At 39.1% G+C, this 12,999-nt stretch overlaps 1 protein-coding gene across 2 annotated transcripts in view; it reads left to right on the forward strand.

The window, feature by feature from the left end:
* LOC135081458 (mucin-2) overlaps positions 1-12,894 on the forward strand; it is a 96,762-nt gene extending 83,868 nt beyond the window's left edge. For both annotated transcript variants that reach the window (XM_063976153.1, XM_063976154.1), the window contains exons 6-8: positions 491-665; positions 8,047-8,162; positions 8,567-12,894. In XM_063976153.1, coding sequence (XP_063832223.1) covers positions 491-665; positions 8,047-8,162; positions 8,567-12,223 — 3,948 coding nt within the window. In that variant the 3' untranslated portion in view covers positions 12,224-12,894. The remainder of the gene's footprint in view (positions 1-490; positions 666-8,046; positions 8,163-8,566) is intronic.
* The last annotated feature ends 105 nt before the right edge of the window (positions 12,895-12,999 follow it).

Here is a 12,999-nt window from a genome sequence, read left to right on the forward strand (position 1 = left end):
TATAAAAAAAGTTTTTAGACAAAATTTGTAGAGAATTTAGTATTCTACAATATTGATAAGAAATACAAATAGCAAAAAACCCATAGGAAATGAGATATTTCCAAAAAAAGCGCAAAAAACCGATTTTTGTGACCTTTGACCTTAAAATTTAATAGTTGCTTACACCCTACCATATGTAGGTTTTGAGACAACTTTTAGGGTGTCAATATACAAGTATTTACAGACTTACAGCTGGGTATCTCTAATTCCGAGATTCTTACCTAATTTAAGCTTAAATGACTGGACTATAAGATGGTGTAGATAACTCAGTTTCGAAAAAAATGACAGATACGTCAGTTAGAGAGGCAAGCGACGTACTGTTTGCCGGTTTAACAATAGAATTCCCATCGCACAAAATTCACTGGCATGCCAAATAATCGTCGGGTATAGTTAGGATGCTTGTTGGATCCTGGTCTCTACCTGCTCTAACCTGCTACCTACTACCTTCCAGGACACCTCCCGCTCAGCAGAACTCTACGAGCCGGCTCCCAGCGCTGAGAGCCTCCAAGTGATAGCGCAAGCGATGGGCGCGGCCGGCTTTGAGCACTACACCGAGGGGCGGGCGCTGGTGAAGCGGCTGATACCGGCCGACAGCCAGCCCGACCTCGACGTGGTAGAGCATCAAGGTAAATACGTACTGGATTGGTGCAGTGAGAGGTTGGTTGGTGCAATGAGGATAGCGGGAAGTTTTCTTACCCAAATTAAGTAGCTTAAGCCTAGGCGCACCACCGATTTTTAGTCGGCCGCTAGTTGGGCCCGATTTCAATTTGTATCAAGAATCAATCGGTGTAATATGCGCACTTACATACATGCCCATACTAATTAACTGCCCGACTAAAATATCGGCCGAATAAAAGTTTGCAGTCTGTGCCTAGACTTAAGGTTCGGACAAACCAACGCGTGCAGCGATGGCGATGGCGATGGCGACCACTGCGCGTGCAAAAGTTGTTTCACACTGCCGCGACCGCGATGGCGATCACTGCGCGTGCAGGTTGTCACTGTCACCACAACTGTCACGCATATTGTCAATCACGCCTATTCGGCAAAATGGAAACTGAATTAAATGATTTGTTTGGAGCTTTTGATGCAATTGAGACAGTGGAAACACTTTTTCACTCAAGTTTATTCAGGCGGCCATATATTATAGAATGAGACAGGATTACATGCGGTATTGGTAGTAGGTATTGGTTACTCATAACCAAGCTATATTTCTGGCTTCGTTTGTAGTCCCTAGAGCCCTAACAATACCTTTTAATTAGATTTAAAGAAAGGTTTGATAGGAAGGAGGACTGCACTAAGGCTTTCTTGGCCTCAGTGGGGGAAATGAAACACAACGCGGACGGTTGATATCTGGTTTATTACTGTTATGCTATTGCTATACATATACAAGATTTACATAATGTACACAATTCAATGTGTCCAGTCCAATCAAATGTGCCGTCGGTGTAGAGTGCCTACGGTGCACGTTCGTTCAGGGTTCATGGGCCAGTCGGCTAGCATGTTGTAGGTCGCGGTCGATGCTGACGTGCTCGTACAGTATCCTTGTGGGCAAGTAAGATTATAACCAATTCATCTTTTTCCTCGAGGGAAAAAATTTGCCCCCATTATCTTTTACCATTGTCGTTCTTATCGTTAAATCGCACAAAACTACACAGAACTCAACACAACATCTATCAAAATCAATTTTCATTTTAATTTTTGGTGCAACAGTCATCTTGACATTTACTTTTTTTAAGGCAAAGGAAATTACATTATGCACCCAAACCACAGAGTACATAATAGTCCAAATATCTTTTTTGTCTTTAAAAATAACCCAAAAACCCAGTTTTGATCAACTAGGTGTTTCTAGTGGCACTAAATTAATGACTGAGACGTTTGATGACTTTAATTAGGTTTTTATTTATGGCATAAGTACTTAGAATTGCTCTAGGGCCTTTGAGAAAGCTGCAGACATGTACATTCTCAATTATTTTGTTCTGCAGATAATATCCCAATTTTATTTATGAATTTGAAGAAGCAGGTTCTCAAGAAAACTAGAATAATTTGTTTATTACATAAAAATAAATTCTGATATTGATACTTTATTCTAAAACCTTTTTAGGGTTCCGTACCTCAAAAGGAAAAAACGGAACCCTTATAGGATCACTTTGTTGTCCGTCCGTCCTTCTGTCAAGACCCTTTATCTCAAGAACGCGTGAACGTATCAAGCTGAAATTCACATGAAATACTCAGGTCTATTGTCCCTTTAAGCTGTGAAAATATCAAACTTCTAAGCCAAGCCAATCAAAAGATACAGCCGATTATGTCGATATTTTCAACAAATTTTCGACACTCGCAAAGGAATCAAAACCTACAGGATACTTCCCGTAAACTCAGAATCTTGAAATTTGGCATAAAGCATTGTCATATAATGCAAATATAGGAAAAATTGCGAAAATTACATTTTTTTAGTTATATAATATAATAAAAATATTTTAATAAAATGAAACTTACTACCTTATTTCTCACGAACGAATAAAGGTATCAAATTGAAATTTATACCAAATACCTAGATCTATTGTCCCTTTAAGAAGTAAAAAAATCAAACTTCTAAGTTAACGCGATCAAAAGATACAGCAGTTTATACCGACACCTTAGACGAATTTCCGTCACACGCTAGGGAATCAAAACCTACAAGGTACTTCCTGTGAACTCAGAATCTTGAAATTCGGCACGAAGCAACGTTATATAGTACAGATAAAGGAAAAATTGCGAAAATGATAAATTTGAAGTTATATAAAATTTTAAATATTATTTTTGCTTACATGACATAAAATATTTTTTTAATAATTATAAACTTACTACCTACCCTTTTTCACATGAACGCGTAGAGATATTAAAGTTGAAATTCATATCAAACACTTCTTAAATCTAATTGCCTCTAAACTGTGAGAAATTCTAAATCAACGCAAAAATTCAAAACGCTGAGGTAGGTACCTACCTATAATGCAAATATAGGAAAAATAAATAAATAAAAAATAATCATACCGCATTTTTTTTTTTTATAAAACTCCGGACTTTGACGTAATTTTGGTTTAAGTGAAATGAATGGTGTCCATTGGCATAGCTACAGGTTTTACCTTAGAATACTTGTTTTATATTTGTAGATAGTTACCCTGCCTAAAAAAAAACCCTAGCTACGCCAAAGCTAGCGTTATTTGATAAGGATCAGATATAAACACAAAATAATCTTGCGTGCATACCAATGTTATTTATACTATTTTGCAAGGGGAAAGGGATTTGTGGTTAGCCCTGACTACTTAAGGACAGGAAAAAATCAAATGATACCGCGAGCTAACTACGAACAGCGCCATCTATTGACAACCGTGCGAACTACGTAGTGTCGTTGCTCGGTGATAGGTGTTGCTGATTGCAGCTCATTGTTACAATACTTTTTATTAAAATCGGATTTTATTCCGGAGGTTTTACAATATCTTACTACTTTCGCAAATCATTACAAATGAAGAAAGGAATTTACGGTGTGGTACCCTCAATGTACAATTAGATTTCGAGCGATACCACTTTTGGGCATTCTCCTTTTAAGTAGTTACTTTCCCCATTGTAATGTTATGAATTTCATTTTGCAATAAAAATACCATAGATAGGACTCGATTGTCGTAATGAACGAACTTTGTAAACCTTGCAGGTTTGTACGGAACCCTCGGTGCGCGAGTCCGACTCGCACTTGGCCGGTTTTTTATTATTCAAGTAGGTCAGACTAGTGGTACTATTACTTATTCTGTGCTAGTGGTATGTTATGAATAATTCATTTTTAATTGTGTAAAACTTTTTAACAGATCCTACTTACTATTTATTACATCGATTTTAAAAAACAGAAACGTCACAGTGACAAATGTCGCGATGATCGCTGATCGCTGCGTGCAGACGCTGCATAGATCGCCGCGACCAATGACAGGACGCGTTGATGTGAACACATCGCTACAAATTCATACACACTGTCTGGTCGCCATCGCCATCGTCATCGTGCACGCCGGCTGCACGCGTTGGTCTGGTCTAACCAGGTTCGGACAAACCAACGCGTGCAGCGATGGCGATGGCGATGGCGACCACTGCGCGTGCAAAAGTTGTTTCACACTGCCGCGACCGCGATGGCGATCACTGCGCGTGCAGGTTGTCACTGTCACCACAACTGTCACGCATATTGTCAATCACGCCTATTCGGCAAAATGGAAACTGAATTAAATGATTTGTTTGGAGCTTTTGATGCAATTGAGACAGTGGAAACACTTTTTCACTCAAGTTTATTCAGGCGGCCATATATTATAGAATGAGACAGGATTACATGCGGTATTGGTAGTAGGTATTGGTTACTCATAACCAAGCTATATTTCTGGCTTCGTTTGTAGTCCCTAGAGCCCTAACAATACCTTTTAATTAGATTTAAAGAAAGGTTTGATAGGAAGGAGGACTGCACTAAGGCTTTCTTGGCCTCAGTGGGGGAAATGAAACACAACGCGGACGGTTGATATCTGGTTTATTACTGTTATGCTATTGCTATACATATACAAGATTTACATAATGTACACAATTCAATGTGTCCAGTCCAATCAAATGTGCCGTCGGTGTAGAGTGCCTACGGTGCACGTTCGTTCAGGGTTCATGGGCCAGTCGGCTAGCATGTTGTAGGTCGCGGTCGATGCTGACGTGCTCGTACAGTATCCTTGTGGGCAAGTAAGATTATAACCAATTCATCTTTTTCCTCGAGGGAAAAAATTTGCCCCCATTATCTTTTACCATTGTCGTTCTTATCGTTAAATCGCACAAAACTACACAGAACTCAACACAACATCTATCAAAATCAATTTTCATTTTAATTTTTGGTGCAACAGTCATCTTGACATTTACTTTTTTTAAGGCAAAGGAAATTACATTATGCACCCAAACCACAGAGTACATAATAGTCCAAATATCTTTTTTGTCTTTAAAAATAACCCAAAAACCCAGTTTTGATCAACTAGGTGTTTCTAGTGGCACTAAATTAATGACTGAGACGTTTGATGACTTTAATTAGGTTTTTATTTATGGCATAAGTACTTAGAATTGCTCTAGGGCCTTTGAGAAAGCTGCAGACATGTACATTCTCAATTATTTTGTTCTGCAGATAATATCCCAATTTTATTTATGAATTTGAAGAAGCAGGTTCTCAAGAAAACTAGAATAATTTGTTTATTACATAAAAATAAATTCTGATATTGATACTTTATTCTAAAACCTTTTTAGGGTTCCGTACCTCAAAAGGAAAAAACGGAACCCTTATAGGATCACTTTGTTGTCCGTCCGTCCTTCTGTCAAGACCCTTTATCTCAAGAACGCGTGAACGTATCAAGCTGAAATTCACATGAAATACTCAGGTCTATTGTCCCTTTAAGCTGTGAAAATATCAAACTTCTAAGCCAAGCCAATCAAAAGATACAGCCGATTATGTCGATATTTTCAACAAATTTTCGACACTCGCAAAGGAATCAAAACCTACAGGATACTTCCCGTAAACTCAGAATCTTGAAATTTGGCATAAAGCATTGTCATATAATGCAAATATAGGAAAAATTGCGAAAATTACATTTTTTTAGTTATATAATATAATAAAAATATTTTAATAAAATGAAACTTACTACCTTATTTCTCACGAACGAATAAAGGTATCAAATTGAAATTTATACCAAATACCTAGATCTATTGTCCCTTTAAGAAGTAAAAAAATCAAACTTCTAAGTTAACGCGATCAAAAGATACAGCAGTTTATACCGACACCTTAGACGAATTTCCGTCACACGCTAGGGAATCAAAACCTACAAGGTACTTCCTGTGAACTCAGAATCTTGAAATTCGGCACGAAGCAACGTTATATAGTACAGATAAAGGAAAAATTGCGAAAATGATAAATTTGAAGTTATATAAAATTTTAAATATTATTTTTGCTTACATGACATAAAATATTTTTTTAATAATTATAAACTTACTACCTACCCTTTTTCACATGAACGCGTAGAGATATTAAAGTTGAAATTCATATCAAACACTTCTTAAATCTAATTGCCTCTAAACTGTGAGAAATTCTAAATCAACGCAAAAATTCAAAACGCTGAGGTAGGTACCTACCTATAATGCAAATATAGGAAAAATAAATAAATAAAAAATAATCATACCGCATTTTTTTTTTTTATAAAACTCCGGACTTTGACGTAATTTTGGTTTAAGTGAAATGAATGGTGTCCATTGGCATAGCTACAGGTTTTACCTTAGAATACTTGTTTTATATTTGTAGATAGTTACCCTGCCTAAAAAAAAACCCTAGCTACGCCAAAGCTAGCGTTATTTGATAAGGATCAGATATAAACACAAAATAATCTTGCGTGCATACCAATGTTATTTATACTATTTTGCAAGGGGAAAGGGATTTGTGGTTAGCCCTGACTACTTAAGGACAGGAAAAAATCAAATGATACCGCGAGCTAACTACGAACAGCGCCATCTATTGACAACCGTGCGAACTACGTAGTGTCGTTGCTCGGTGATAGGTGTTGCTGATTGCAGCTCATTGTTACAATACTTTTTATTAAAATCGGATTTTATTCCGGAGGTTTTACAATATCTTACTACTTTCGCAAATCATTACAAATGAAGAAAGGAATTTACGGTGTGGTACCCTCAATGTACAATTAGATTTCGAGCGATACCACTTTTGGGCATTCTCCTTTTAAGTAGTTACTTTCCCCATTGTAATGTTATGAATTTCATTTTGCAATAAAAATACCATAGATAGGACTCGATTGTCGTAATGAACGAACTTTGTAAACCTTGCAGGTTTGTACGGAACCCTCGGTGCGCGAGTCCGACTCGCACTTGGCCGGTTTTTTATTATTCAAGTAGGTCAGACTAGTGGTACTATTACTTATTCTGTGCTAGTGGTATGTTATGAATAATTCATTTTTAATTGTGTAAAACTTTTTAACAGATCCTACTTACTATTTATTACATCGATTTTAAAAAACAGAAACGTCACAGTGACAAATGTCGCGATGATCGCTGATCGCTGCGTGCAGACGCTGCATAGATCGCCGCGACCAATGACAGGACGCGTTGATGTGAACACATCGCTACAAATTCATACACACTGTCTGGTCGCCATCGCCATCGTCATCGTGCACGCCGGCTGCACGCGTTGGTCTGGTCTAACCTTTACGCTCGAGCCGGGCGATAAAATCTTATCGATGATAAATCATCAGACGACAAATGTATGGGCTTATCGCGTAAAATCGATAAAATGGCGTGATAAATGCTTATCCCAGCGTGCACCCTAGGCCTACAGGTCTGGATACAGGTAACATTATGGCGACTTCAAAAAAATACCTTTTCCTATTGAAAATTGGTATCTAGTTCTGGTATAAGATAAAGATCCTTTTCTCAGGATTTAAGCCTAAATACACTGGCTAGTTATTATACAACCTTAGTTTTTTCTGTTATACTGCAGACAAAATTATTGTATATTGGTAATTATTCATAATAACCGGTTATTATTCATAATTTTAAATTTATCACATTAACCGTAACATATATATTTTCCAATTATTGTTATTTACTAGGACTTTAAAAATAAAAAGCTCATATAAAACTCATCTCACTTTGATCCTGTAATTTTGAGAAAAATCCCTTCGCCTATTAGGTATTCCTTTAATTGTCGACATTCCACCAACTCGCACTAAGCGTTTCGACGACTCGTTTATAATGCGAACAGCTAGGGACTGGAATTCGCTGCCTGCTGATGTATTTCCTGAACACTGTAATCCGGGCGTTTTCCAGGCGAGAGTGAATAGGCACTTACAGGGCAGATGTGTACCATCCTAGACTGCATCTCACTTAACACCAGGTGCGATAGCGGTCAAATACCTTGTCTAGTATTAAAAAAAAACTAATTCCAAACTAAATTAAGCCAATTTTAACTTTCAGGAGTAATCGGCAAGGCTGGCGTCGACTTTCCGGCGTATCCCAACATACCGGCCACGGGGTTCAACTGCAAGAATGTGCCGACCGGCTACTACGCTGACTTGGAAACGGACTGTCAGGTAATCATCATCATCTTCATCAGTACTCACCTATACTTGCCTCTGAGACTCCTATGTGACCGTAAATTCAGCGATTTTCTTTACATGCCTTTACCATAAAGCTCGTTCCCACGGCATTCAAGTTCTGCGGGATCCAATAATGCAGGGTCAATAATGACGTGTATTTGAAATTCGACTTAAAAATTCGAAATTTTTTGCGGGACCATGAACTGCAAATTCGTGTTGTTAACGTTGCTATGACAACACGTGTACCTACCACTAAAAGTGTTTCTTCAAAAAACAGTTCCTGTAAAACGAGATATCTACGTAGAAAAAACCCTTACTGGACTTACAAATGTCAGAATTGCAATTTCATAGTCTATAAATGATATACCTACTTTAAATTTTTATCATTCTTTTTCCAGGTTTTCCACATCTGTGACACATCCCGCAAAATCTCATTCCTGTGTCCAAACGGTACCATCTTCAGCCAGTCCCACTTAATCTGTGACTGGTGGTTCAAGGTGGACTGCGCGTCTGCTCCCGCGCTCTACGAGTCCAGTGCCGAATACTACTCCAACGAACAAAAGAAAACCCAAAAGATCACCCAGAGCCTGACCAAGAACCCTGATCTCCAGCAAATTGGCACAGACACTAACGTCCGTGCTGAATCGAGGAGAGCCTCCGTCAATGTACCCAGCACCACTGAGAGACTGCTAAGACACAGGCAGAGACTCCAAGGAGACGCTCTCATCAACTCCAAGGCAACAGCAAGGAGCTTCCAAGCACTTTTCGACACTACGAACTTCAATCCAACTCAAAGGACGCAAGCCACCACAGCTATCGAAAAGAGAAGGAAGAATTTGGTGCAGCTGATCACGAATAACTTTGGCAACTTCCCTTCAAGAAGCACTTCATCATCTTTCACCGAAGGACCTGTTTACAGACCGACCACGGCTGCCCCAGCTATCGATTACAACAGCATCAGAGAAATGCAAGTTGCTGCCGAAACTGCTTCATTCGCAGCCAATAATAATAACAGACAATTCTTGCAAGATTACAATAATAAGAACTACCGCCCATACCCAGTTTACACACCCAATGTGCCAGTCAAATCTAACAAGCCGAAAACTAACCATCATCTGACAACTTTGTACGATTTCCGTGATAAAAATCTGGAGCAAGTTTCTGAAAAGGCTGGCGAGTCTACAACTAAGCGATCCACTCTTGTGCCCTACAACAAACCTTATACTACACCGAACCAGGAAAAGCGCGACCCCTACACAAGGCCAGGAATATCTCTACTTAAAGACTTCCTGGAAAAGGAAAAGAACAAGACTATAGCTACATCTACTGAGAAAATCTCACAAGCCACTGACAGAAGCGACCAATACGATCGTAACGATTACCATAACAAAGTAACTATCGAAACGAAAGACACATACGAATCGGCTACTAAAATACCGCAAACTACAAGGAGTCTGAATTTGTATGCTTCTGACACCGCCTCATCGGATAGGCAAGAAACGCGTACTACTCCAGCTATCCAGGTAACTACAGAGCCGTACCAAGAAAGAAGAGAGAGGTTGATTCGAAAATTGAATTTGGGAAACCATGGATCTACTACTGAAGCAACTTTGTCAACTGAAACTGAGAAATACTATGGGGACTTGCCAAACCGACCAGGCCTTGTTGTTCCCCCATCTCTAACTCCAAAAACTCTACACAGCCTTGCAATTTACTACGCTACTGCACTAGACAATCTTTCGACTACTGAAACCCCAGATGCCGAGGTCACTACACCAGCATTTGATGAATACGAACCGCTCGACGAAGAATTACCAGGGCTGTTCAGCCGCCATACTCTCAACAAATATAGCAGTCTCTTTGGTCATGGCCACGACAACTCTGAACTTCTCGAAGACTTGAAATTGGATCCTAATGGAACTTATAATGAACTTGCCGAAGATCTGAGCGTTCAACAAAGTCAGAACCCTCTTGCCACTTCTCCTCAGATTAGGGAACTAGCTCAAGTCTTCACTCATGCCCTTTCTGCATATCTGCAAGACCCTGTGCAATTCAGGAAGGTCCTCTCCGATATTAGACCTACCCAGCCCTCATTTGGCGAATACTTAACGACTGAAGAGGGTTACAATACTGAACCAACAACTACTGTAAATGAAGATGATGATGAAATTCTAGGATTCTCTGATGACATCAAAACCCGACCAGCGTTGCCTTCATTGAGAGATCCCAAGGCACTTAACATACTAGCTACTAACTACCCAACTGTTTATGACGACTTAACTACGACTCCAAAACCTTACACAACTGAATTTAACCCTTCATCATTCTCTACTGTTACTCCACGCAGCCCATTCAGATGTTGTGATAGGATATCAGCGTCTTACACTACTGCATCTACTCCAATTTCACCAAGTGAATCCACGACTCCTAAGCCGTTTACGAATACCGTGGCTGTTAAAGTTAACACACTGGCTAACCGTTTTAGTGAAAACCTAGTATCAACGACTGAAGATAGTTACGCAGTACCGAAATTCGGTGGATTCCAAAATAACTCTCTAGATTCACCTTACGGTACAGGAGTTAGCCCCACCAACTCTCAGCCTCTTAACGAGTACGTTGAAGTGACAAACCTGCCTACAGCCTGGGGCATTGATGCATCCGACTCTACTGCGGCACCCTCTATTAGCACAGTTGACAACACATTCGAAAGCAAAAAAATAAGAACCACCACGGTTCTGCCGGAAACCACACCAGTTTATTTCACTGAAACTGACAGCGTTGAATTGGAAAACGAAGAGGAATTACAGAGAGCACACAGTCAATCTTTCATTGCTCCTCAAAGCAACAGTTTGCGGCAAGGCAAGCAACTTCAACTTGAGGAAACTAGCACAGTAAAGAAACCTTCAGAAGATCTTGAGGCACCTACTGTTTCTGAAATTGTAACCACTACTGCACAGCCTACAACTCAGGCAAGTACAACAATCAAAGTTGAAGAATTAGATGTTAGCACAACCCCATCTCCTGTATCCAGTGACGTGTTTACTTCTCCTGACAGCGAAAAGACAACCAATCAGTTCCAATGGAGCACTTTCGAAGCCTGGCAGAGTACTGTGATTGATCCCATCACCCTGAACGACGGTCTAAGTCCTTCAGGACCTGAACAACAATCGCAAGTCGCAAGACAAACGAACGCTTGGGCTCTGAGTACGACTGCTGTCCCATCAACTGACTATACGGGAGCTAGCGAACAAACTGTGTCACCTACAATCAATGTAGAGTTAACCACACCTGGTACTCAAGAAAGACTGGAAGGAGACAGATTCGGAAGACTCTTAAGAGACCCAACATCCACTGAGCCAGCACAAGACCTAAGCGCAATCACAGACACAGTTGTGGAGAAAGCCAAGGAAATCATGGGAGGTATGAACGCTACAACCACTGAGAAATTGATGAACGTCATGAAGAAAACGAAATCAAAGACAGTCAGAAGACTGATTCTGCTCTTAGTTCAGACTTGCGATGACGACCACAACACAACGGCTGAGGCATCGAAGAGAGCGTTGTTAGAAGCACTGATGGCCGTTTCTCAGAAGGATATGGAAGAAATCGCAAAAGAACAAGAGCAAGGGGAATATCAAACAACAACATCCGATATTGAAGCTAGATCTACGGAATATCGAAAGCCTGAACGATTTGACAGACAGGAGAAATCATACGTCAGCGATAGGAGAGGCAAAAGTTTGAACTTCGACCCCAGCGCAATCAACTCCCTGTCGAACCCTACCTCGACTGAAGCCGTAAGAACTACGACAGAGGTGATAGAGACTACAGCAGTGCCAGTTAAAACTACGTTTGCCAGTCGAAGGGGAACTAAGAGGTTCCATTCAAGAACTACAGCGGCTGAAGCTAAAGTCACAACAGCTTTGCCATACGTCGACAGTCCGAAAGCTGAGGCCAGGACGGCAGAACAAAGCGTCGATTCAAAAGGCACTTCTGACACCAGAGCGTTAGAACTTTTAAGATCTTTATACACAATCGCCGCCAGATGGGGTTGAGGTTCAACAAATATTGTTTTGTTAGTAATTGGTTTTTTATATTGATGTTTAGGAGTTGTTTTGCTCAACAGTAATTTTAAACAAAATTTATATTATGTATCAAATATTTTAGTAAACTTTTTAAGTAAGATGTACGTGCATTTCTAACAATTCCTAAACAAAAATATAACAAAAATTGTGATGTTTGTAGATAGCTGTTTTTATTTGGTACTGAATGCAAAATTTGCGAGATCATTATGATTTTCAATGTTAAATCATTGGGAACCTTGATGATTGCTTTCGACCTGATGTTACATGATCAATATTTCGTTTATATTATGTTCATTTCAATACATACTCGTACTTAAGTGATTGGTATTACAAAATGTAAAGTTATTGATACGTGTACATTCGGTCTTTAGGTTAACATGTAGCTAACTTATTATGTTTTGTTATGAAAAGTATTAGACTTGTATTCGACGTAGATATAGAGATTTTTAAATAATATTTTCCTATTTGTATGGAAAAATTACCTGAAAACTACTGAGTTACCTACATTAATTTTATTTCTAGACTTATGTACTGTTAAACTGCCACAATTTGCTGTAATATATTTGTAAGTAGATTATGGTTAGGTATAATTGTAAAATATGTTAAGATTTTTACAGTAAAGTTTTATAAAAAAATAATAATTTTTCTTTCACCAACACCCGAAAAAACCAAACTGACTTTGTTAAGGCGTATGATATTGTGTGTGTAAAGTGTATTATTTTAGAAAGTTGAAATGAAAGGTGTAC

The sequence above is a fragment of the Ostrinia nubilalis genome, chromosome 20, assembly GCF_963855985.1.
Source record: "Ostrinia nubilalis chromosome 20, ilOstNubi1.1, whole genome shotgun sequence".
Taxonomy (NCBI): domain Eukaryota; kingdom Metazoa; phylum Arthropoda; class Insecta; order Lepidoptera; family Crambidae; genus Ostrinia; species Ostrinia nubilalis.